This window comes from Aedes aegypti, chromosome 3, assembly GCF_002204515.2.
Source record: "Aedes aegypti strain LVP_AGWG chromosome 3, AaegL5.0 Primary Assembly, whole genome shotgun sequence".
Taxonomy (NCBI): Eukaryota; Metazoa; Arthropoda; class Insecta; order Diptera; family Culicidae; genus Aedes; species Aedes aegypti.
The window spans coordinates 214,599,427-214,627,243 of NC_035109.1; the positions used below are offsets into that span (position 1 = coordinate 214,599,427).

At 40.5% G+C, this 27,817-nt stretch overlaps 1 protein-coding gene across 6 annotated transcripts in view; it reads right to left on the bottom strand.

Moving 5' to 3' along the window:
- Positions 1–13,260: 13,260 nt before the first annotated feature.
- The window catches only part of LOC5570029 (phosphatidylinositol 4-kinase alpha), a 46,398-nt gene continuing 31,841 nt past the window's right edge, over positions 13,261–27,817 (bottom strand). For 2 of the 6 annotated variants that reach the window (XM_021851964.1, XM_021851967.1), the window contains 9 exons: positions 21,004–21,493; positions 20,813–20,842; positions 19,643–19,871; positions 16,942–19,584; positions 16,766–16,886; positions 16,584–16,694; positions 14,270–14,721; positions 13,960–14,206; positions 13,261–13,903 (listed from right to left, as the gene is read on the bottom strand). In XM_021851964.1, coding sequence (XP_021707656.1) covers positions 13,518–13,903; positions 13,960–14,206; positions 14,270–14,721; positions 16,584–16,694; positions 16,766–16,886; positions 16,942–19,584; positions 19,643–19,871; positions 20,813–20,842; positions 21,004–21,493 — 4,709 coding nt within the window. In that variant the 3' untranslated portion in view covers positions 13,261–13,517. The remainder of the gene's footprint in view (positions 13,904–13,959; positions 14,207–14,269; positions 14,722–16,583; positions 16,695–16,765; positions 16,887–16,941; positions 19,585–19,642; positions 19,872–20,812; positions 20,843–21,003; positions 21,494–27,817) is intronic. The other 4 variants (XM_021851966.1, XM_001658869.2, XM_021851965.1 and 1 more) reach the window with 2 other exon arrangements.

A 27,817-nucleotide genomic window follows, 5' to 3' on the forward strand; every position in this document is an offset into this window, starting at 1 on the left:
GCCAGATCATCACCACCGTATGTTATCGGCTCGCTCGGTAGTTGGCCCACTCCAGAAGCTTTGTTATTTTTCAGCCGTCCAATCTCCGTTTCAACCTCTTGGATATCTGGTGTCGGAAGTCTGTCGTCCTCCGCGCATGTTCCCAAAGTCATTTCGTAGTGTCCAAAGTCAGTCGTAATGCTACCGCCACCTTTCGACCATCTCACGTTCGTTCGTAAAAAGATTACGGTCACAGTCTCTGTACATGTAGGCTTGTTGCACAAAGCCTTTGCACGAATGTTTCAGCTTCTCGTAATACGTCAATAAGTCCGTAGCGCGGAACAGCTCTTCCATTGCTTAGCGATGCCATTCTTCTCAGTAAGATCGAGTTTTGTCTGTTCCGTGCCTCGTTCGCTCTCGTGCGGTGTTGCAGCATTCTCGTCTATGCAGCATTCTGCTCATTTTGCAACTGCTCGCACCTTAGCTATAGTGCTGCGGTGCTACTTATGGCGGATCGGATGTGCCTCCAGCTGTCTTCAAGAGTGGTGGCGTAAAGCTGCTCTTCCGTTAGTAGGGCTATTTCCACCTGCTGCGCATATTCTTGGGCTAATTCTGAGTTCCGTAGCCGCTTGCAGTTGAGCCGAGTTCGGCTTTGACGTGAATTGGTCACCGTCGAAAGTTTTGAGCGCATATATACAGCAATTAAGTAGTGGTCCAAATATATTCGCACTGCGGTATGTGCGAATACTAGTGATGTCGGGGAAGAATTTTCTGTCGATTAGAACGTGGTCGATTTGGTTTTTAGTTTGATGATCATTTGGCTGTATGGATATCTTAACGGAGGAAGAAGGTGCTTCGGACTACCATACTACGACAGACTGCTAAGTTGACGCATTGTTGGCTGTTGTCGTTCGATACGGCGTACAGGTTGTTCCGTCACCGTGTGTTTTCACGTCACCTTCTCGTCGTTGGGTCTTCGTGATCTTGCTGGGTAGGAATGCGCAAGAATCGGTCCGGCTAACTTCATAAAACGCCAAAAAAAAACAATATTAGTGTGCAAACATTTTATTTACTCTTCCTCAACCTGGCTCATGCTCCTACTCTTCTGAATCCTAACTTTCTAGCTCTTCTTTCACTCTATGCCACTTTCTTCCGAGTACTCACGGTCACCGCTTCATAGTTATTTGTGGGCGAGCGCGTCCGCTTCGACCAACATGCTCCTTTTGCGTGATGGTAAGGCTAACCAGTGGCCCATGCCTCTCCGTGCTAAATCCCGACCTTGTTTGGGACCTGCGCTGTCGGTGAACCTCGATCGTGCGACAGCTCGTTCCTTGATTAGGGATTGGTCGCGGTCCAGATCCTCCGCCGATCGAATCTGAAGGCCAATCGAAGCTGTAAAAAAAGAAAGCCCTGTTGGACAACGCATATTAGTTTCTAGGGTAGGTGTACCCAGTGTTGTGAAAAACTCAATTTCTCACAACTCACGCTTGAGATTTAACATGCAACTCAGCAGTCAAAAAAGCATGGATGAGTTGGCTCACCTTTTTAACTCATTGTCTCGTATTTCCACAGTTTACTCACACACGGCAATGATTTCTTGTTAGTCTTGAAAAATTATGTGAATCCTTTCTAACGTAAACAACAACATTCGGGTTTCACGAGTTTTTGCCGGGTTTTGCGACTGAATCATTTTTTACGGTTTGAGTTGATTGAGTTGATTTTGCATCAAAATCTCAAGCTTGAGATTTACGAAGCAGATCTCTAATGAGTTTGCTCTCACGGGAGACTGTATTGATTGAGATTTTAAGTCAACACTATCAACACTGGGTGTACCAGTTATGGACATAGTGGTTCCCTATTTCGCCATACGTGATTACTTTAATATCTTCAAATTTTTAAAACTTTTGTGTGTTGTAGGAGTTAGATTTAAGATATATCTAGATGTTGAAACACTCAAAAAGGTTTAAAATGTGAAAGTTATCAAAATATCACATATGGCCAAATAGGGAACCACTATGGTCATAACTGGTACACTTTCCCGTCCTGCATATCTAACCTACTTGTAATGCTCTCTTGTTTGGCTGGTCGGGTTGTTCCAACAGGTCTGTTCAGCAGTCAAGCACGTCCTTCGTACGCCCTTGTGTTCTGTAAGGCAAAGAAATTAGGATTCTGCCATTTTAACACTCTTACCAAGTCCCTTTCCTGATCCTATTACCGGATGATCGACGTCAATGGACCTACGGATCCAACGAAGTGGATGCCTGCTGCTAAATATCGTGACGCAGTTTGCTTGGGCGATGAGTACGTCCCGAAGGATCTAAAGGGGCTTTTCAAATGCCCGTTGTCCTGCAAGGCATTGGTGTCAGTGCTATCATCGTAAAATTCCATAATTTTTCTTACCAGGTGTTCTGAATAGTTTTTCTAAGCTGAATGGCTCTCCAAAGGAACGCCGATTCCCTTTGGCGAAGGCTGTGCGGACCAGTTAATCATTCGTTGCAGGTTTTATCCAGGACACCGAGGACGTTTTCGTCGACATTCGACAGCCTTTGCCTCCAGCATTCACAACACGAGCGATCAAATGAACGTACGAAAGGAAAATGTCAATTAAATGCAGCCGACCACGATGGCGTCACCAAAAACGGTACGGTTTTCATTCTATCGTTTGTGCCTGGTGTAAGAGGTGACGGCTGACCATGGAAGCGAAACGAACGTCACGAAAAATGTCGAACGTTTACAGCACTGGCCCAGGCTACATTACTAGCTAAGTACGCAAATCTTAGCTGGCGGTCTTTGTCATCGTTTGACTCGTGGAAGCGTGAGGTAGGAACTTGTGATGACCAGAGCTGTGGTGAACCCTCCTTCCTTGTTGTTGGCTCACCGTTGATGAAATGGCATAACTGAGATTTAGTATTCCCAACCATTTGTGATTCAAAACTTTTTTGAGCCCACAAAATTTTCTAAAATTGAAACAGTCTGATGAGACAGTTATGCTTCTTTTGATTGACAGCTTAGTGATGATAGTGCATGGTAAATTAGTTTTTTGGTGCTATTTTAAAACGATCAATTGATGGGGGAAAACTCATGTCATCGCAATTACAACCACCTTGCGTGATAATCATCAGTGTGGCATGTGGCTGCTCATCTTCTTCGTCCAGTATCATCTGATGTCTATCACACGATACTTATCCCCATCGATGCATGTCCTTTCTACATAGAACAAAAGAAAGGGTCACCGTGATGGTATGATAAATTGCTTTCCAATGAACGAAATGACGAAACTAATTGAATATAAACTGCAATCTCTTCCTGTCGTTGGGTGGGTATTGATGGACCTAAAGGAGGCCATCACGTGAAAATCGATCGGTTTTATCGGTTACCTTTGATGCGGCTTTAATATGTTGATCCGCTCGAATATTCAATTTTATCTAGACTAATTGTGACATGCAGTACTCCGAGTAGTTTGAGTTGAGGCGCCGCTAGATATACAAACATACATAACACTATGACCAAATTTTGTTAAACAATATCGTCCGGCTTATTTCCTACCGCATGACAACAAAACTAAATTGTAATATCACGTCGTTTTAGCAACATCAAACTCGCGTCCTGTATACGGCGTAAAATTGCATACAAATTGTTGTAATAACATATATAACCGACGTCATTGGTCGATTTACGTCGTTCCATTTATTTAATTGAGCGTAATTTTACTCAATTATTACGAAGTCAACGATGTGCATCAAAAATGACGTGATATTACAATTTATTTATTTTTTTGCTTTGAAGAGGGTGTTACAAATCCAAAAATAAATAAATTGTAATATCAGACAGTAGATTTGTAGATGGTTCAAACTACAATTTATGTTCAAGATGACCGTTAAACCGTGCAATAGAGACAATTGAGAGTGTTATGTTTGTTTGTTTATGTTTAAATAAGTATCGCAATTATAAAAAATGGACTAAATTGTCACCTTTTTTTGTCAGAAGACCATTCAATATAATGGAAATAATGGATGAAACAAAATCAATATAATTTTTAGAAAAATAATGGTTTTAACTGTGAAGCAAAAATGTAGTCATAACGTGTGTAGTATGTATTGTAGATGTTGTGCAAATCATTCAGAGCACACAAATGTTAATAATTTATTATATAAATACGAAATAAAATGTTCACTCATATGATTTAAATGTCTATAGCAAGTTCCTAAAACTATTCATTTTCAGTTTTTTCATTTGTTTCATTTATTCGTTAGTTGAGCTATATACTGCCAAAACGGTTACATACATTCCGGTTTGTTAGTGAATTTTCTTCAAACTAATCTTAATGGATTTCTTCAATACCCAAGTCTAATTCGATCGACCCTCATTATAGACACTGCAGTGTTGTAAGCAATCACGGTAGTCGACACTTTTTGGCTGATATTCGGCAGCGCTTTCCTTGAACATTCTCAACACGAGCGATCAAACGAATGTCGAAAAGAAAAATGTCAATTAAATGCCACTGACCACGATAGATTCGCTAGGAAACGTTACGGTTTTGTTTGTTTTTGTTTTGCTTTCACTGTATGCGTAACACATTCGACATAACAGGCAAGATCAAACTATTCATGTTGTTTATGATCTGATGTCTGAAATCTATGCAAAACTTATGATTTATGCAAATGTCATCTTGTCAGACGACTTTCAATTGACACTTTTTTGTGTTTGTCGACGTTCATCCGAAAGCTCGTGTTGTGACTGCTGACCATGGAAACGAAACGAACGTCGCGCAAAGTGTCGAATGTTTACAGCACTGACAGACACAATTTTGAAAATAAAATCGATTATCGGATTAACTTGAATCCAACAGCTAATGTATCGAAAATTATTTGCTAAATCTCGGTAAATGGTTATATATCGGTAAATTAAGCAAATGTCGAAATGATAAATGATGGAATTCTTAGCGGTTGGATCCCAGATTATCTGGTAAAATATTTCAAGAGTGTAAGCCTGAAGTGCAGAAATCGTTGTTTTTACAGCAATATATATTGAAACTTTTAAAACCCTTTGAAAGCTCAATATCAGTACTTTCTGCAATGCTATTGAAAAAGAAATCGATCACGTCATATAATGAAACAACAATTTTACCAGTATATCTTAGTCTTTACTCACCCCTTATTATTCCGTAAAAGTGACAAAGGTTTTGTTTTAACTAAAATCTTTCAGAAAAGACTAAAATTATAAAAAAAAAACAATTAGTTGCTTTTTTGCAACAACACAAAATTTCTTATTTTCATTCCATTAGTAGATATATTTTATTTGATCTCAAATGTTTAACCTCATTCGGTTAATTTCGAGTAAGTTCAAAGTAGTATAAATAAATACTATAAATAAATCCGCTATCTGTTACATTACCATAGCTGTGAAATGGTGTTAGGACTACGTAGAAATTTGTTTAGATGTGCAGCACTTAGTGACCAAACACAGATACACACAAACAATTAAAAGCAAAACCATTACAAAGACAGCAGCACGATTGCATGTTTCAATATCAAAAATAGACTAATCCATAGAATAACAGATAACAGATACACAATACTTAGAAATAATGTGCACGACTGCACATTTAATACAAACCACTATTGAGCAAAAAAAAAAACAACCTTAACTAACGAAAAATAGACCGCCCATGAAGTAAAACAATAACATAACCAAACAAGGGTTAGCCGTTTGTTAAATTAAATAGAAAAAAAAGCTTTTGTCATTGGGGTTGTTATTGAAAATGACAACATTAGGAAACAAAAATACAGGAAAATGTTTTTGGCAAAATTCAAATAATAAAAATAATAATATTTCTAGTCAAAGTGCGGAAACTCAAAACCAAACCAAAATAACATGCAGGAATTTCAAATTTAATGTATTTTATAATATGTGTAGAACACACAAACACATACACTATGTTTTACTCATATTGGTGCAATTTCAGTTTTAATTTATTATGCGAACCATTATTATTTTGAAATAGAAATATCACATGTTCGGTGTAAATGATGCAGTTTCAGATGTTTATTGGAAATATCCGAACATCCTTGTGCCTTTGAGTACTAGTGATGACAAGATCTGTATGACCGAAAATAATCCATATATCTCATCGAATGGGCTTACCAGATGGGGATATCATTTGGGAGTATTTATCCATCATCGTTCTCCTCAAGCCGTCTGTGCCATTGATGTTGGCAATTCACTTTATGATGTCCCTCAGTTGCAGCCATTGCCGTTTCTGCGATTCGCAGGTAGTACAGACCGCCGTGGCGTCCTCCAGTCGCAACAAGCGTACCACCAACATCGACAATATCACACCCTTCCGTATCGAAACTCACCTTAAAGCCTTTTTGGGACATCTTACTCACTGAGATCAGATTCGTCGATAGGGCTGGAACAAACTTCACCTCGTTGACGTCGATCTTTGGAACATGGCCTTCTCCGTTGACTCCGTACACAACGCCAGATCCTTCACCTTAGATCTGCGTGCGCTTGCCATCCGCCAGCATGATAAAACCACCAGCGAAATGCTTCAACGAACGAAAGAACGATTCATCGTTACACATGTGGGCGCTCCCCCGCTGTCGATCACCCAGCTACCGTGAGCTTCGTCCGCAACCGTAAACGCCACACCTCTCCCATCGTTCTGTGCAGCTTTTGCCTTCACGTTCCTATCTGGTTCCACCTTCGGCGAATTGCAATCCTTCCTCTGCTGATCCGCCAGGAGCTTCCGGCAGTTCCGCTTTAGGTGTCCAGCCTTCTTACAGTAGTGGCAGGTTCGAGTTTCGTTTCGTGGCTTGCCGTGGTTATTGATAGATGGGGTAGTCATTGTCCCGTTCAACAATACATTATGTCGAATAGATCAACTTACAACTGATTTTCAATCTCTATCTTTTATAAAATGAACCTGAACGCCAATAAAACCTATTCTGTTGCCAGCCAGTGTAGGTTTCGATTCTATCTGTCTATTCTATGTGCAAGAAAGCATAGAAAAAAATCCATAATATAGGTAGCTACTAGTATTCGCCACCCCAAGAAAATATATTTCTTATAAATCAACCAAGAGGCTTTTGATAACTGTCAATTTGTTGAATAAAAGCTTTCAATCCATGTTAAGGTGAAGATGAATCGAAGCCAAACTTAAAATTTTCAAGTGCACAAATCTGGAGAACCGAACACCCGTTTGAGCTGAAAACTTAATAGATTGGTCATCACCAGTCGATTAGAAATACGCGAATCTGTCAAAAGATACAAACTCTAGTAAAATTAAATGGTGTAGTACTAAATTCAGTTTTCATTCATTTACAGATATTCCACTAAACAGCTCGAAGACTTATTACCATTTTTGAACAAAATTATCACGTACATATTGCCATCTTCTACATTACGTCTTACTAGCAGTGTTGCTCAGACTCATTTCCCCGAAAATAACATTTTCCGAACTACGAAGCCACGAACTACTACAACCATGCTCTATCCTCCTAAGATAGAAAAGCAGATGGTTAAGCTTGAGTACTGCACACAAAATCGATCAATTTTGATCCCAGAGAGCCACAATTCAAGTTTCGGTGAAATGAAATGAGTGAGTGAGTGAGTGCGAATCATTTCACCGAAACTTGAATTGCGGCCCACCGAAATCGAAACTGTCGGATCCCATGTGCAACACTCAAGCCCAACCACCTCCCCCTCCATCACAGGAATACAACGCACAGTTATAACAGTTCATGGCTTCACAATTCGAATTTCGGGGAAATCAATCTGATCAACACTGCTTGCTAGATACTCTTTTAATTCATAATTAACAGATTTACTATGATGGTTCATATTGCCTTGTAGAGAGAACCACTTTGTCCCGTATAGTGTAAAATTAAACAAAAGATAAGGTTTTTTTAATGTTCGCAAGAACATTCTACGTAACATTTCTTACAAAACACAACTTTGATATGGAAGTAGACTCTTCAAACTAGATTAGCTTGTATTGTGTTTCTATGCTTTTAAACATCTTCTCTTTAGATGGTCCATACTCCTATTGACGGTAGCGGATTCTAGCTTGCGACATACCAAACTTCATGATTTTACATCGGCCACATGCCACATGGCGATGAATTCTTTCGGACACTCGGTTTCCTGAAGGAAGTGAGCACTATATTGACGGTTTAATAACTTGCGGCGTATCAAACTCCATGGCCAATTCTGTAGAAGAACGATTTAAAAGCTTTCAAATGATTCGACCATATGGATAAATAATTCACAAAGCTGGTTGCATTGGAGGAACGATCACTTTGTCGATGTCGACGATTTTAAAATCTAATCTAGATGCATAAAACATAAAATCATTAAATCAGTTTAAATCAGTTTACTTTTAGATCAGTTTACTTTTACTATATCGTTTTTGGATCAGTTTACTTTTACTATATCGAGGATTCTGGTGCCCCAGGGAAAATGATCGATTTTTGCCTGAAATCTTCATTAAGTAAAAACAATCAAGTAATGGGAGACACGGTGCTCCCCTGACCATTATTATCAGAAAAAAATCTCCATCAAATCTGTGCTCACCAGTCGTTTTCTATAGCTAAGCTGCGTGTCTGGGTAAAATTTTATGGGAAATCTGAGATATTTAAACGGGTTCACATTGGCCGTGATAAAGAAATATACCATCAAAATTTGGATCAAAATTGGTTTATATAATCATTTGTAATCTCTGGGCTAGGTTTTGAAGTTACGCCCTTTTTGAGGTGTAACCATTAAAAGCACTAATTTTATATACAATAATTAACGTTGTTATCATCCGTTATGTATGTTCGAATGTTTTCAATGACACATTGTACTTACATGCCGCCAAAGTCTTTCGCAATTAACTGATTTTCTTTGGCTCAAGCGCTATAAGGCCATTTCTGTATTATCATTATTATTATTATTCATAAAATATTGTTATAAATCAAGCCCAACTAGCTGTTCCGGCCGTACAAAGTTGCCTCTGAGCTTAAACTTCAATTGCTGAGTAATACAATGGATACACTATGGCACTCTAGACCATCGTTTCCCAAACTTGGTTTTCGCGACCCCCCGACCACCCATCGCCTCGCTCATTTTATCAATAAAAAGCGAGCTGACGAGACGTTGGGGGATCGCGAAATCCAAGATTGGGAAGGTATGCCCTAGACCACAGGCAATTTTGTGATCATTTGCGGCATACACTACTACATTTAGAATTTTCACAAATCTAGATTTTTACCTGTGGGATTCCTGGTCTTTCAATCACACAAAGACGTAAGAGTCCTGAATAAATACAATAGTGGAACAATAATTGTATAAATCAATCAACCCATTCTCAAGCCTCCACAAGTAGACTAAGAGTCACGAGTTGGTTATTTGGTTTCATTGAATTATGAGACTTGCAGAGCTTAATTTTATATTTCTTCCTTAAAAATCAGTACTCAAATCAAAACCCTCTTGAGAAGATTCTATCCCATAACATTGAATTTCATTTCTATGAATGCCAATAACCCGAGCGTCATCGCCCTGTCGCATCATTACGCTGAATAACCTTGAATGACTTTACCCTGCGATAATGGAGTTTAAGGTGAAGATAAATCGAAGCCAAACCTCAAATTTTCAAGAGCACAAATCTGGAAAACCAAACATCCGTTTAAGCTGAAAACTTAATCGATTGGTCAGTGTTTGGTGGTGACCAATCGATTAAGTTTTCAGCTCAAACAGGTGTTCAGTTCTCCAGATTTCTGCTCTTAAAAATTTTATGTTTGGCTTCGATTCATCTTCACCTTAAAGTAATGCTATTCTAGGAACTAGAACTTGGGGTGATGGTCTTCAGGTTTATGGATATTCGGCGAAATAGAATTCAGAATAAAGGGGTATAGTTCTAATAATATGTAGGTTTCAAAATATGGTAAAAACAGAGTTATTTATGGATTCTGTGTAACTTCCAATTTTGGTTACTAGAATATCATAAATTGTTCTGTGGCCCAGTGGTTACCTGATGGTCTACCTACCATAAAATTATTTGAATTCTACACAAACTGAAGATTTTTATGTAAACTTTCATTTTTTCGATCGCAAACTGTGCCTATGAAGTTAAGACTCACCAGCTGCTATAACCAATGTAGACAAACAAAAAAACATGATTTGAGAGCTACAAAAATTGAGCTATGTAAGTCCTACGATTTTAAGTTCCTTTAAAAACTGTAATAACGGATATTTGCATTCTTTTCGGTCGCTGCTTTCTACGTCGTTTATTTAATTTTATCACATACACTGCTATCCATAACCAAAAACTCAAGTCCAAAAGTATTCTATGACGTATATTGTTACTTTAATATACAACAATAGTTGCACGTAAGATATTCTGAGATATTGTAAATCGAGTGGATTCATGTGACTCGTTTATAGTCATTGTCGATCAAAGTAAGCATGCCTATTTCAGATGTCACCCGTCGACTCTCATAGTAAACCAGTCACATAGAGTGACAATTGGGTCCTAAAATTTTTAATGAAATCTTGTTTTTATTCAATAACACGAAAGAGCATCTCACTGCAACTACTTTAGCAATTTTTCCCGCTCAAATAACGGCTATATCATGTTTAAACTTTAATTTAAAAATTGGGTCCATAAATGAACCTTGACACTTAAGATCATATTTGACGTTCGCTTAGTCGACAAAAACACCACAGGGGTTTTAGCTTTAACACTGGGGTTGTTCCTATCTGACATTTCGGAAGGGACACGGAAAACAAAATGCACCCAAAATTTGAGTTTAAGCCAAGGGGTGTGACAAAATCTAATAAAATGTTTTTTGGACTCAAATCAACGGAAACCATTAGAAAATTGAGTAAACATGTGTTATTGGCATAAACTTAAGCGTTTGGCACTAAAATTGGGACAGGGCTTTAGGATCCTATAGAGCTTAGTGACATTTGAACACACGTAGACTAGCATACGCTCGTCATACACAGTTTGTTTTTGTTTTCCTCAAAGAAACTTGCACACGCTTTCCAGACTCATCAAAATGCATATGGAAATATTACTCAATTTGAGAAATTTATACACGGATACTGGGTGTTTTTCGAGACAGAGTGCATATTGTTTTCCTCTAAGGTTCACAACTACATCTACACTAAGGCACCCATACCATCGGGCGTGAAAACCACTATTATCGATAAACTCGAGTGACAGAGCCGAGTCGAGCAACATTTTTGGTCGACAGTGACTCCAGTCGAATCGTTTTTGGTCGACTCGACTTATAAAATAGGGCCCTGAATAGTAAGTTCATGCGTTCACCAAACTATCCAGAATATCGTGCTACAGAAATTTATTTGGTTACATGATGAAATTGGCTTCGTAATGCCTTATAGCGCTTGAGCCTATGAAAACTCAGTTAAATGTGGCAGAATTTTGTGGCATGTTCAATGTTCAATGTGTCATTGAAAACATTTGAACATGCTTAACGCTACTTGAATGCCTAATCAATCTATTGAACATAAGTGCTTTAATGGTTACGCCTCCAAAAGGGTGTAACTTCAAATTTTGTTAATATTCTTATTAGAAACTCCATCCAGAAGATACAAATAACTATAAAAAGCAACTTTGATTCAAATTTTAATAGCATATTTTTATGATAATCACTACCAATAAAAACCCATATAAATATCTCAGATTTTCTTTGAATTTGTGAACTTCTACAATCAAAAAGACATAACTCCAAAACAGGCCCTACATTTTTTTTTAATTTTGCTCAGACATGCAGCATAGCTATTGAAAACGACTGGTGAGCACAGATTTGACGAAGATTTTTTTTTTTTTTTGATAATAACGGTCAGGGAAGCACCGTGGGAGAAGTTGAAAGACGAACATGATTGTTCACTCGCAGTTGCTATTCCGTTATTGCAACAACATTTGTACTTACATAGGGAACCAACAGATGCAACTCAGCATCAGTAGCATCCTTAATGTGTAATTTTTGGCGCTCTCATTTTTACAACACCGGCTGCGTCCGAATGCAGGTTAATTTGGGGATGGGAGGGAAACGTTGACGGGTTACTTGCTTTATGGAAGTCAAGGAGTCCTCTGCACTTCCACAAGAAACAACCCAAGTAATGTAGTGGATCATGCTGAAGGTTAATTACTAAAATTTATCGACTGATGTTTAGGTGTACTTTTAGATTGGCTTTCCCAGTCTAGGCTTATACTAACGGCTTATGTTGAAGAAAAAAAACAATGAAAAACCTTTACAATTAGACAAATCGAACTATGTATTACAATAATACAATAAATAATGTATGTGACTTTCCTACAACCTGACACCCATAATGCCCTAGGATCGTAAAAATGTTACCTTTTCCCTCAATTTATCTTGTCGAGTTCAGCACATTTTGCTTTAATGCTGTCAAACTGGCTAGTATGGAATCTGGTTCTGATAATCCTCAATGTATAATGTGTAATGTGGTGCTCTCATTATTATAACAAACAATACCGGCGCCGGCTGTGTCCGAATGCAGGTAAATTTAGGGATGGGAGGAAAATGTTGACGGGTTACTTGTTGTATAGAAGCCGAGGAGTCCTCTGCACTTCCACAAGAAAACACTGGGAGTTTGGATATGGGAAAGGATTCGTTTTGATTTTTATGTATATTCCCTATAACGTAAATGAAAATATCGTAAGCATTTATGTCAAAATATTCAGAAAACACTTCAAATATTCCACTTGCAATCAAACCTTGAAGATAATAGAAAATATTTTAGATTATTGGAAGTATTGTAGTCGATCATGCAAAAAAATAATTACTGAAGGTGAAGATGCATCGAAGCCAAACCTCGAAATTTCAAAAGCACAAATCTAGAGAACCAGACAACCGTTTGTGCTGAAAATGCTACTCACTGGTCACTCGCTGGTGGTGACCAATCGATTAGATTTTCAGCACAAACGGTTGTCAGGTTCTCTAGATTTGTGCTCTTGAAAATTTTGGGTGCATCTTGACTAAAGTTTAGGTGTGCCAAACTGAAAGGCTTGCTCATCCTAGGCTTATACAAACGGCTAAGGGGCGATCCATTAATTACGTAAGACAATTTTCGGGTTTTTTCAACCCCCCTCCCCCTATGGTAAGATTTTTTGTATGAAAATTAAAAGTAAATTGTATGGCGCGTAAGAAATATCAAACCCTCTCTCTCCCCATAAACCCTTACATAATTAATGGACAGCCCCTAATGTTGCAAAGAAAAGCTATTGTGATAAAACAAAAACTCTTATTTCATTTTTAACAATTTATGTTTATTATACACATACCATATAACAAATATATAACAATTAGATCAACTTTGACTATTTATATAATCACATCCAATTTTTTGACCCCAATAAATAATTTTAATGACTTCCCTACAACCCGACGCCCACAATGCCCTGAACTTGCCCTAGGACCGTAAAATGTTACTTTTCCCCTCAATTTACCTTGTCGAGTTTACTAAGAGTAACTACACATTTAGCTTTAATGCTGTGAAACTGTTTAGTATGGAATCTGATTCTGATAATACTGTATCATATCGTAAGTTCTGGTTCGGAAGTTTTGGTATGAGTTCCGTATAACACCCAACATGTGAGCAGCCGCTTCCTTATTATTTTTGGTTGGCACGAACCGTTGCTTCAACAACGTAATGGTTTGTCCACGGAAGCAAGGCAGTCCCGTGTCGAGCATCAGCGAAACAAGAGTAACAATTGCATCCTGGTATGGTCGAATGGCCAGGAACGACTGAACGCACAAATCACAGAACCATTTGAAGGGTGCTGCTTCCATTTTTCCTCCCATCACCATCACCATTTCGTCGGTCAGCTTGAGATCTGGTTCGAAACCTATGTTACCACCAGGCGACGATTCGAACATGAAGCCAAAATCTGGATGAAGAAGTACGATTAGATTCAGTTTCTAAAAGAAATATATCTAACCTTACCAATGTGAATAATGTGTCCATCTTTGTCGATCATAATGTTTCCGTTGTGACGATCTTTGATTTGTAGTAGATAGCCAATAACCGAATAGGCCGCCATTGACTTTACAAAGTTGCTGCGTGCCACTTGGAACTCCTTCGATGTTTCGTCCCCATACTGGTGCAGGAAGTATTCATATAAGCCGGAGTCTGTCTGCCGTCCCAGCTGATCACGCGATTTTGCATTCGGAACGCACTCAATGACGCCACACTAAAAGATAAAATCGAGATTTTGATAGATTGTACATGTTTAACCTATTGTGCAATTGCTTACCCCAGGTGCTGTGGCTACAACACGATACGGGAACAGAAACAGTTCCAAGCCGACTTGTTGGAAAATGTTCTTAAAAATGGAGATCACTTGCAGTGCCAGCATATCCTGTCGAACGTCATCGCCCACCTTAAAGATGGCAGCTTGCCACGTTTCCGGTCCCATGGAACTCAGTTTCGGTCCATCCAGCTGGCTGTTTGGATTGTTAGATACTTCCATTGCCATGCTTTCCAGCTCGTTGATACCGCATCGATGCACTCGGAACCGGGCCAAGTACGGAGCTTTTGCTGCACTCTGCATCGGTGTTCCACTGTTATAGTCAATGTCAAGTACCATCGCTTCCGGATTCGAGGGCAGATAGCACCCGGCTTGAACTTTGATTCGGCTGAGCGCATCCAGACAAGCCTTTTTTCGTGCTTGGCCTTTGGGGAACGAACGGATCTCTCCACTGACGGCTGTAATGTAGAACGGGAGTTTTGAATAGATTGTTAAATTATGTCGGTTATAATATTTTTTTCAGGTTTTTTATAGACCTTTGATTTTATGAAAAAATTGAATACCGTAATCTTTCTTTGCAAATGCGCCCCATAAATTGACTATTTAAGGATCCCCACTATTTTTGTCAACAAAGTCATTCAAGAAAAAAAAACGATAGAGTGCCGGTACCAATGGTTTTTAATGTACCAGTAGATTGAACTATGGAATAAAACTTACATTTTTCGATAAAATTGACCGTCACTATTTTTGGTGGATAGATCGCCTCTAGTTTAATCGATTTGCCAAATTTCAGTTTTTTATTTCATCAAAAAGTCATATAAATAATTAAGTTTGCGCAAAAAAAATGCTCCCTTGTACCAGTAGTCGCCGTCGTGTTCCAATAGTTGGTCAACTGACGGAAGCAGATTTTTTTAAATAGATACATAAAAATTAAGAAATGTCTCAGAGATGATCTTTATGCTTCATTCGAAAGATTTTAGTTGCAGCTCTGAGGAAAAAATATAAAATCTGTGTAAAAATCAACTAAGGTACCGTGGGCAAGTGGGTAATGAAAATCGTATAGTTGAGATTCTTTAAATTCTGATGACTTTAAATTGAAATAAATGAGGTGGTGTATATTTTTTAGCTTGACTCCCAAATATAAGCAGTATGCTGAAATTGATTTTTATGTAAAATTGAAGAAAAATATACAAAAAAGTTTTTAAAAAAAGTCTCCCTATTTTTCATTTGCCAAAAATTGAAAAATTAAAAAATTGAAAAATTTACAACTGTTCACGATTTCTATTAACTTTTACATTTGTTAAGGCGTCCCAATGAAGTATAAGTAACATAACATGTAAACAAGGAAAATTTTATTCTTGTCAATAAAATTTTCTTCTGTTCAGTTATGTTTGTTCAAATGTTTCTACAACATTATAACTATAACATTTTCAATATTAGTTCTTACATCAAGGGACAACAATTGCATTTCTGCTTTGCAAAATTTTCACCGCTCGTTACTTGGTTTTAAGAAAGTCGGGTAACCGTCGAGCAGAAATCATTTCTTGGAACTGAATCCATCAATAAAGTGTTTAGAATATTTTTGTGTAGATAGACCTATACCCCATTTTTATGTTTTGAGCTGTTTTACATAGACATTCCTCGAGATTACCGTGCGTTCTCTTATATTGGAACTGTTCAATCAACGTCTTCCTTTTAATCGGCTGTCCGAAGTAAACATATTAATATCGTAATGTTTAGCAACCACTTTTAGTTCCATGATTTCTAATAGCTTTTAACGCTTCGAGTATAGCGTTTCTTGAATTATCAGCACGTTCGGTTATTCTATGATAATTGCGAATCATGTATACTTATAGCTACCTAAAGAGAAAATTCAATCTCTAATGAAAAACTTTTCACTTGCCCCACGCGATTAGAAAATGAATGGTATTTCTATTTAGTTATTTTTAGGTATACGTCGAATTAATTCTTATACTTTTTTATTGCAGTTTGAAAATGTGAGAGGGAACAACTTAGAAGTGGTACAGAAAATTGTTTTCCGCAACTTGTTTCCACTGAAAATATTAAAAAAAATTGCACGCCGCCAACTTGTTACGGAGTGATAGTTGACAGGTTAACAATCTTTCGCTCTATCATGCAATAATGGCTGAATAATCTCAGAAATCTGTTACCTATCCTAATGTCCTCAATGGCCTCAAAGGTTTACGCATGAGTTTAAAACGTTAATTCACATATTCAGTAAAATATAACAATTATTTTCACTCACCCCATTTACCAACTTGCCCCGCGGTACCTTATACAAAAGGTCCCATATACTAACCTGTAATTTTGCCGAAGAAGTCAAATTCGCGCTCATAGAATCGTTTCGCCGGCCCGGACAGAGATGCGATGATATTCTGAGATAATGCTTCCAAACTGTCATACAATACAGCTGATAAGGAAAAAAAAAGAATGCTTAGAGAAAACTACTCTGATTCAACACACCCACAGCTGAAAACTTACGATCCTTGTGATGCATCTCCTCATCGATGTACATGTTCGTTTGCATATTCCAAATCAGTTGATGGGCAACAATTTGCGACCGTTTGGAGATATGTTTGATGAACTCCACTACATATCCCATCTAAGAAATGAAAAAAAGTTAGACAATGAAGAAATACTTCGATCGGTCAATGTACCGTATCATGTCGCAATGCCTGCACCAACTGGGGAATGTAAGGAAGAACGGCTTCAGCTGGGTACGAGTTCAAGGTCGTAACGGCGTACTGTGCGGTCAATGGATGCGTGGGGAATTGACGTGAGAAATAGGACAGTGCTTGTATAGGATTGACACGAGCCCAAGTCAGCATGTAGACGAGTTCGGGAGCTTCGTTGAGCAGGGTTCTAGTGGTAACGAGATATTTCAATGCTTCCGGAATGTGAATCACTGCAAGTGGATCCGAGCAAACGAGGCGAGTGACTTCATCCTCAATGGTCTCAGCATTTCGTATACGCTGCGGCAAAAATATAGCGAGTGCCGGGTTGTAGGACCATGCAAGCCTAGTGTAGTCTCGCCAAACGTTCAGCTTGACTGGACGAGCTCTCCATTCTGCAACAGCTTCTTCACCAGCTATCAACAATTCCTGAGATGACAAAGGATTTGCCCAAATGAGCATGAATTCAATTTCAACGGCTAGCAATTCCAAAATAAGGTTTCGTTTCTTCATGTAGTCTTTATCGTAGGCATCCTTCTGATAAGGTGGGCGTTTGATGCGATTCGAGCGTTTCGAAAGCGTAGACGTTGAATGTGGAATGGTGTTGTACCAACCTGCATTTCCGCTGCTAGTAGATCGTGCTACTTCGCTGCCGGCCAATGAGACTGTATCTAGAGATTTATTTACGGACAGATTCTGAGACGTCGGGTGCAAATCGTAGTCACTTACTTCCGAAGCGACCAAATGTTTCTTCTCACTACGCATCGTTTGCCAAAATTTAAGCAGTATTGATATATCCTCCAGCAGAGCTTCACGTGATTGACTTGGACACAGCTGTGGTCCACAGAAGTAATCCAGCGCGTTTGCGTAGATACGTTCGCGCAGTATATTTCGAGCAAGTGATTTGGGAATGGTATTTCCTTGCAAAAGAGATAATCCACACTGAAGAAGCTTGAACCGGCAGCCGACCGTGGAAATGTGTCTGGTCATTTTGAAGTCTCGACTAAACGGCAAACAACGATGAAGCAACATGCAGAACATTTCAACTTTATCGCGGTTGCAGTACTTAGCAGTATCTACCATTTCAGATAGTAACTGCAACCAAATCAAATGTGGAGCTACGACAATTGGCTTGGGGACCAACTTGCAACTTTCATACGCCGCCAGAGGGCTAGTAATGTCAACCTCTTCGGTGAACAATCCTATTCTTTTATCGAATGTGGTTTGCCAAGCCGTTACCATCTCCTGAATGAAACATAGTTCAAGATCTTGCCGAGCCGTTAGGATCCACTGCCAGCATTCCACGGCTGTTTCCATGGCAGATTCCGTGAACAGTTGAACCTGTGAAGATGAAATGGCATGCAGCAGCTTCCGATTAGCACTCGAACATAGAATCAGATATGCTGTAGCTCTCCAAAGAGCACCCCTTTGTTTAGCATCACTTTTCTCTGCACAGGCATCCCAGATATCTTTCACCAGTCGATCAGCCAATCCTTTCTTTTCTTCGTCTTCCAAAACCGACAATAATCCGGAAATTTCTCCTGCGTATTTGCTGCGCAAGCATAATACCGATACGAACTTTGACGTGTCGCTATTGACGCAATGTGGCCGTTTCGATGTAGACTGGATACTGGCATTGGTGACCCACGTGTGGAGGATTGAATCTACCGCTAGAGCCAACCCACTATGGTTCGACAAGGTCGTCGTTGGTACCTGATTGGGATACTCTTGTAAATGGCTTCTGGTTGATTTTGGTGCCCATTTCATGGCTTCACTAACGATACCTTGGCAACGATCAGCAAAGTCCTTGACACGACTCTCGCGGGCTGGTAAACTATCCATCAACTGCAGTGTGTAGGGTGTGGAAGCTACTCTTAAAGTAGGAGTTTCTTCATTTGGATCAAGGGTCAAAGAAAACGCAAGTAATTGAAGAACATCCAGCATGCACCACAATACTTTACGATTCCACAATAGATGAGGAAATTTGTCAACCAACTGTGATAAGTACTGATCTGCAACAAGCTGAATTTGCTTGTGAATGTGATTGAAGTACACCAACAGCAACATTGCTTGGGATTCTAGAACTTTCTCCCGAACAGCGTCCTGTGCAAGAAGCACGCTCCTAAATTTCTCGAACACTTGATCACCAATGCATCGGATACATTGCCACATGCCGTACTTATCCTTCAGTAGTGCGTTATCACAGAGATAATTCAATATCGGTTCCAAACTGGGCTCAGAGGCATTCTCTACCCTCAAAATTTCCAGCCAATACACGCTTAATAAATATGTACACTGCGCAAAAGTTAATTTATTGATGCACTGAGTGATGTCCGCCGGAGGATGGTCCAACAAAACTAAGATTTGACTTCTAAGTTCGTTCAAGCTGACGCTGTCGGATCGGATCGCAGATGTGTAGTTCAGCTCTCGCATTTCTGACCGATGAGCTATCTGAGAGATCAGCAGAGGAGACTTGGCCGCAATTTGCTGCACTCCCTGATACCAATCCGATGGCCACAATCGTGCATTGGTAAAACCCATCACCACACAGTACAGCCAGAAGTCTTTGAACAGTTTATGGAGCCGTTGCTTCGGGTTTTTGATCGGTGGTAAACGTCTTACGAGGACCTGCAAATGAACGATTAATTCTGCGTTATTGCCACAAGATTTCTATTGTACAACTCACAGCAATAACAGGGATCAGCATTCCCAGATTTCCGGCACTAGAGCTGGCTTTCTGCGCACCGGACGTGCTATCGTACGATCGTTCACCCTCCAACCCAATCTGGACAAACAGTTCCAGCAGTTTGCCTAGCAAATCCAACATTTCCAGCTCGCCTTGAATGTTGGCGGCAATGTTGGCCAATGCGTTGACCACCGCATCCGACACATGGTGGTAGGATTTCCTGTAAACACTTTTGAATTTAAGCCAACCAAAGTGGGAAAGGAGTGTGGGGTGTATTTGTGTGTACGTGATTGTGGGTGTCATTTGGTTGGAGGGGGGAGGGTAGAGACAGAGAAAACTTCAATTAGAAATAGCCTCGGACGATACATTTAGCTTAGCACGGGGTACAAACACTATGCAGATGGGAAGGTTTTCAGGAATAGAGAAGAAGACATTGCGCTGCATATTATTAACAACGTCTCGATGAATGTGGACACGGTGAGGGTAGGTAGTGGTAGATCACAGGAACTGCGTAGGGATATACACAATAAATGTTGCAGAATAAATGGACCATGCTTTCAAAAACCGGGTGATGTTCATAACCATTTTTGCTGAATTAAGATTTTTCCAATTATGATTGTGATCAAAAGTGAGATGGTGCTACTTGTGAGAGTTTGTTTCAACTAGGCTTACCAGATGACATCTTATTTGAGGAAACGTTTTCCTTTTCATGTATTACTTTGCATTGAATACATAGCACATGATATCAATTTCATTCTCTTATCATTTTTGTTAAAATGTAGTATTTAAACAGAATACCATGCCTCTTTTCTATGAAGCGTTGATCAAACCTATTCTATCCAGAGGCAGTGATTGCAAATACATGGTTAGGGTAGCTCACGATTTTGAAAAACAAAACTTAAATGCCCTCTGCTTCCTAAGCTAGTTAGCTAGTTACTTAAAAATTTTCCTTCTCCCAAATTTCCATCTGGTAAGCCTAATTTCAAGTGATCATGGAATATTTTCGTCAACATTAGAAGGTAAAGAGGAAAATGCAATGAAAGTAACCATTATAAATGTTATTTAACGCAATTTTTCCAACGAAGTGGATGAAAACCTTCATGAATTATCATAGTCAAAGAATGAAAACCGTAAAACAAACAAATCATATACATGGTTGGAGCTATTTACAAAAATCTAGAGATGTGCCACCGTTGCAGCCTAGAAAAATTCACGGTAAAATATTAGGATCATTCTGGCAGTTTGAGGTCAAACAGAAATAAAAAGGACCATATCCAAGCAGTGAAAATTAATCTTAGCGATAAATAAATATAAATTCTTAAATAACATGTCGAATTCTAAACGAAACTATGTCACCTTACCTCTGTTCTGGGTTGGTGGAATAAGCCAAAGACGCTGCTTGTACCGTTACTCTAGAAAACATTTTCATGATTTCTTCAAAAACCTGTGCTTCACACTTGGAGATGATCATACATCCCAGCTGGTCTACGATCAGGACGTTCTGTTCGGAAGGTACTTTGCAGAAGCGTTGAATAAAAAACTGAAGGATGTTATTCGTCGTTTTCGGCGTATCTTTCAGGGCGACCGCCACGTGACCTAACATAACAATGATGTTCAATGAAACCAAGCTGGATTCGCTTTCTTGCTTCTCCACGGTAAACAATCGGTTCGATACATTGGCCACCAAAGCTGGTACGCAGTACGGATCCAGTGCATGAGCTGCTTTCAGTGCAATGGCAAGGTTCTCAATGGCCGCATCTCGCAGTGCTTCGAAGGCTTCATGAGCGGATTTGGTGAGACCCTTGCGCTGATTCAGTTGCTGGTCAAATGCTTTGAAATCGGACCCTTGAACTGAAATGATAAAAATCAAAAAGGAAAATCATATTATATATATGTAAATGGCAAAATGCTACGTTGCAAAATATCTTACACCCAACCCTGCCTTTAAACTGGGTACACTTTGGTGTTTTGTGTATTTTTTCTTAGCTCGGATATTAAAATGATTCTATTTTTGACTTAAACTGACGCCAAAAACTATCCGTCTCAACAAATAACGGTATCGATGCCCGCCTCTGTACAATCTTGCGCATCTGAAACAACCAGATGTTAGCAATGCATACGCGCAGAATACCGAGCATTGGCTAGGAAGGCTCTTGCTTTCTCGAAAGCCGATACCGCACCAACTTATCTCCACCTTCCAGAGAACTTTCGATCCGTCCGTGTACCGAACGTTTATTCTGTAGGTATTTCGTTCTGATCCGGTCCAGGAAAATGGCTTGTGCGAGCCTTGGGTTGCCAGTTGCCACTTTTCTTTAAATTTTGCTCCTGATAATTACCCTGTGGAACACGTTTTTGTCTCAGGCACCAAAATACCATCAGTGCACCAGTATCCGCTTATGCCCCTATTTCCGCTCACTAGTGTAAACATTGATTTTTCGTGTCAAAAATCAACATTTTTCGCACGGATAAATTCTAGCAATATAAACAACTTTCAAATGAAGTCGTCTGACATTATTTTCATTTGATAAAATAATTCTTTATATTGAAAACATAAGACCTCGTGAGCGGTTATTGGGCCAATAGGAATGTGTGTGTGTTCCAATAACCTAGAACAAAATTTTGAAGAAATGTCGATTTTAGTATACAGCCTTTTTTATTTGTTTTTACCACAGAAAATATCAGGATAAATAACAAAATGTCGAAATTATGGATTTTTTAGTAAGTTCGTCACGAAATCTGTTTACCGTGAGCGGAAATAGGAACACTTAGTTGCAGTAACAAATGCAATTAAATATTTTTTTATAAAAGTTTTTCAAATTCTTTTTATTTTGCCGCTGATTACCTATACGTGGAGCTACACTGTGACATGAAAATAGTATTGATCGACACAATAGTTATTTTATAATAAACATTTGAACACATAACTTCCCTTAAATGAGCGGAATCTGGTGCACTGATGGTACCTCTATTTACTTGAGTAAGTATTGCTGAATCTATTGCCGCTTTCAAAATTATCAGAGCTCGTCTAGTTTTTGAGATATTGGCTCATGAAAATGCAAAATTTGACTATTTTAGCCTACTTACATGCAAGTTTGCCTGCTTGTATGCCAATTTATTTGCTTAATTTGTCACATAATGCAAACTTCATGTCTACAACAATACTTATCATCAAAGTTCATAATACTTTCGATGCTCAAAAGTTATTTTTTGATGGTTTAGAAAAGCATTGTATTTTGCTATATAAGAGAAACGAATAGTTTTGTATGGAGACTGCAAGCATGTTGAAAGAATCGATTTAACCTTCCGCGGATGTTAAGAAAAACAACTTAATAAGATACTGGGGTCATTATGACCCAGAAATGTATACCCCTATAAATCAGCGAAATATCAACCGAATAATGAAATTTATGCCGCATTCGAAAGATACACTCCTCAAGACTCTGATCACTACCTGGAATACCGGTTCCGGATCCAGTGGCCACCGGGAATCGGCTACGAAGGGGACCATGTTGGCCACGTGGAATTTCAGTACACTCAGTCCAGAAATCTGCAGTCATCACCAAATTGTATAAGATGCAGGCCATATAGGAATGTACTGTCTTCAGCAAACTTGTTTCGGGGACCAAGAACTTCCACATGGGATACAATTTAGTTCAGAACTCGACCACCGCGTGGCGCTACCGTCGATATGAACTTCCGGTAGAGGCTAATTATGCGATAACTCGAGATTGCGAGCACATAGAAGGATGCTGTCTTCGGCAAAGTTGTTCAGGAGGATAAGGACTTCCACATGAGATACAATTTAGTTCAGAACTCGACCACCGCGTGGCGCTAGCGTCGATATGAACTTCCGGTAGGGGCTAATTATGCGATAACTCGAGATTGCGAGCACATAGAAGGATGCAGTCTTCAGCAAAGTTGCTCAGGAGGATAAGAACTTCCACATGAGATACAATTTAGTTAAGAACTCGACCGCTGCGTGGCGCTAGCGTCGATATGAACTTCCGGTAGGAGCTAATTATGCGATAACTCGAGATTGCGAGCACATAGAAGGATGCAGTCTTCAGCAAAGTTGCTCAGGAGGATAAGAACTTCCACATGAGATACAATTTAGTTCAGAACTCAACCGCTGCGTGGCGCTAGCGTCGATATGAACTTCCGGTAGGGGCTAATTATGCGATAACTCGAGATTGCGAGCACATAGAAGGATGCAGTCTTCAGCAAAGTTGTAGCGTTCGATTATTATTTCGTTAAACTTCACGTTGAATTTTGATTGGGCAAGATTACTACTTCAAATTTAGTATGCAAACGAAGGGCGAGGATAAGTGAATAAATTTAAGAGTGTTCAACCAAACGAAATGCTGCATGGGCACGAACCAGAAAAAGGAGATGTCACAACTATAAGGCGGATGACAGTTATAACCGTTTCCGGAAGACCGACACGCACACATCGCTACACAGAAGCAGCACGAACAAACTGACGGGAAGACTGGCAAAAAAGTGATACACCTTCGAAGTGAACGGTTCGGTTCGGGCAGAGAGCAGCGTTGGCAGTTGGGAAATTAGAAATTTCACACCTCTGCACGACACAAAGTGGAAAAAAACGCACGTGATTTCACCTGACTTGCCAACACGATCGCCAACATCCCGTTGTTCCGAAACCGAACAAACAGGCAACCTCCTCGTGCCGTGCGCAGTCTGTCCAACATCTATCAGCCCCGGCGGCTAAAGATCAGGGAAAGGAAACCACCTCATCGGAGCTGTCGCCACGCTGGACAAAAAGAAAACCACTGGAATCGGAAGATAGAACCGGTGAGAAACCGAAACAGCCAACCAGAAAAAGCCTGCAAAAGCAGGCTTTTTTCTCTTATCCTCTTGTCGTCTTAGTGTGCAGTCAGCGGATCCGCACGGAGGAACCAAGTGCTTGGAAGACGGGCGGCATCCGAGCGTGGCCGTAGAAGCGACGGAGCGACATCGGCGTTGACGAACGCGGTCACTGGCAGGTCCACACACGTCAGATCCATTGCGTGCAGTCCGGTTGCGGAAAGGTGCAGTAGTCGACTGTCGGGGAAAGCAGCCATCCATATAGGGTAAGCTCACCAGCATAGGGCTGACAGCCGTTTGTCCTCGCACAGTGAGCAAGCCAAGAGCCAGCGCGGTCGATGAGCGTTCAGTGTGACACGAGGAGTGCAATGCCTCGGCGCTCCATCATGCTGCCCTTCCGTCAACGTTCGGCCGATTGGATTTCCCGGGCGTAAGCCCAGAAGAAGAAAGGGTGCACCCTAGTGATCAACCGTGAGTAAAAGAAAATTGCAAGAGATAAGAAAGATTGAGCCAGAATTAGGGCCTAGTTAGGGTAGTCAGAAGGTAGGCTGGAAGATGGAAGAAGCTAAATAAAGTTTGCGTACGATGTAATCCGATTTTTGAGGTGTCCAGTTTATTAGCCGGTCCGACCAAGCTTCAGTCTCGCTAGGTCAAACCTAACAAAGTTGCTCAGGAGGATAAGAACTTCCACATGAGATACAATTTAGTTCAGAACTCGACCGCTGCGTGGCGCTAGCGTCGATATGAACTTCCGGTAGGGGCTAATTATGCGATAACTCGAGATTGCGAGCACATAGAAGGATGCTGTCTTCGGCAAAGTTGCTCAGGAGGATAAGAACTTCCACATGAGATACAATTTAGTTCAGAACTCAACCGCTGCGTGGCGCTAGCGTCGATATGAACTTCCGGTAGGGGCTAATTATGCGATAACTCGAGATTGCGAGCACATAGAAGGATGCTGTCGGCAAAGTTGCTCAGGAGGATAAGGACTTCCACATGAGATACAATTTAGTTCAGAACTCGACCACCGCGTGGCGCTAGCGTCGATATGAACTTCCGGTAGAGGCTAATTATGCGATAACTCGAGATTGCGAGCACATAGAAGGATGCAGTCTTCAGCAAAGTTGCTCAGGAGGATAAGAACTTCCACATGAGATACAATTTAGTTCAGAACTCAACCGCTGCGTGGCGCTAGCGTCGATATGAACTTCCGGTAGGGGCTAATTATGCGATAACTCGAGATTGCGAGCACATAGAAGGATGCAGTCTTCAGCAAAGTTGCTCAGGAGAATAAGAACTTCCACATGAGATACAATTTAGTTCAGAACTCGACCGCTGCGTGGCGCTAGCGTCGATATGAACTTCCGGTAGGGGCTAATTATGCGATAACTCGAGATTGCGAGCACATAGAAAGATGCTGTCTTCGGCAAAGTTGCTCAGGAGGATAAGAACTTCCACATGAGATACAATTTAGTTCAGAACTCAACCGCTGCGTGGCGCTAGCGTCGATATGAACTTCCGGTAGGGGCTAATTATGCGATAACTCGATATTGCGAGCACATAGAAGGATGCTGTCGGCAAAGTTGTTCAGGAGGATAAGGACTTCCACATGAGATACAATTTAGTTCAGAACTCGACCACCGCGTGGCGCTAGCGTCGATATGAACTTCCGGTAGGGGCTAATTATGCGATAACTCGAGATTGCGAGCACATAAAAGGATGCAGTCTTCAGCAAAGTTGCTCAGGAGGATAAGAACTTCCACATGAGATACAATTTAGTTCAGAACTCGACCGCCGCGTGGCGCTAGCGTCGATATGAACTTCCGGTAGGGGCTAATTATGCGATAACTCGAGATTGCGAGCACATAGAAGGATGCTGTCTTCGGCAAAGTTGCTCAGGAGGATAAGAACTTCCACATGAGATACAATTTAGTTCAGAACTCAACCGCTGCGTGGCGCTAGCGTCGATATGAACTTCCGGTAGGGGCTAATTATGCAATAACTCGAGATTGCGAGCACATAGAAGGATGCTGTCGGCAAAGTTGTTCAGGAGGATAAGGACTTCCACATGAGATACAATTTAGTTCAGAACTCGACCACCGCGTGGCGCTAGCGTCGATTTGAACTTCCGGTAGAGGCTAATTATGCGATAACTCGAGATTGCGAGCACATAGAAGGATGCAGTCTTCAGCAAAGTTGCTCAGGAGGATAAGAACTTCCACATGAGATACAATTTAGTTCAGAACTCAACCGCTGCGTGGCGCTAGCGTCGATATGAACTTCCGGTAGGGGCTAATTATGCGATAACTCGAGATTGCGAGCACATAGAAGGATGCAGTCTTTAGCAAAGTTGCTCAGGAGGATAAGAACTTCCACATGAGATATAATTTAGTTCAGAACTCGACCGCCGCGTGGCGCTAGCGTCGATATGAACTTCCGGTAGGGGCTAATTATGCGATAACTCGAGATTGCGAGCACATAGAAGGATGCTGTCTTCGGCAAAGTTGCTCAGGAGGATAAGAACTTCCACATGAGATACAATTTAGTTCAGAACTCAACCGCTGCGTGGCGCTAGCGTCGATATGAACTTCCGGTAGGGGCTAATTATGCGATAACTCGAGATTGCGAGCACATAGAAGGATGCAGTCTTCAGCAAAGTTGCTCAGGAGGATGAGAACTTCCACATGAGATACAATTTAGTTCAGAACTCAACCGCTGCGTGGCGCTAGCGTCGATATGAACTTCCGGTAGGGGCTAATTATGCGATAACTCGAGATTGCGAGCACATAGAAGGATGCAGTCTTTAGCAAAGTTGTTCAGGAGGATAAGGACTTCCACATGAGATACAATTTAGTTCAGAACTCGACCACCGCGTGGCGCTAGCGTCGATATGAACTTCCGGTAGAGGCTAATTATGCGATAACTCGAGATTGCGAGCACATAGAAGGATGCAGTCTTCAGCAAAGTTGCTCAGGAGGATAAGAACTTCCACATGAGATACAATTTAGTTCAGAACTCGACCGCCGCGTGGCGCTAGCGTCGATATGAACTTCCGGTAGGGGCTAATTATGCGATAACTCGAGATTGCGAGCACATAGAAGGATGCTGTTTTCAGCAAAGTTGCTCAGGAGGATAAGAACTTCCACATGAGATGCAATTTAGTTCAGAACTCAACCGCTGCGTGGCGCTAGCGTCGATATGAACTTCCGGTAGGGGCTAATTATGCGATAACTCGAGATTGCGAGCACATAGAAGGATGCAGTCTTCAGCAAAGTTGCTCAGGAGGATAAGGACTTCCACATGAGATACAATTTAGTTCAGAACTCGACCACCGCGTGGCGCTAGCGTCGA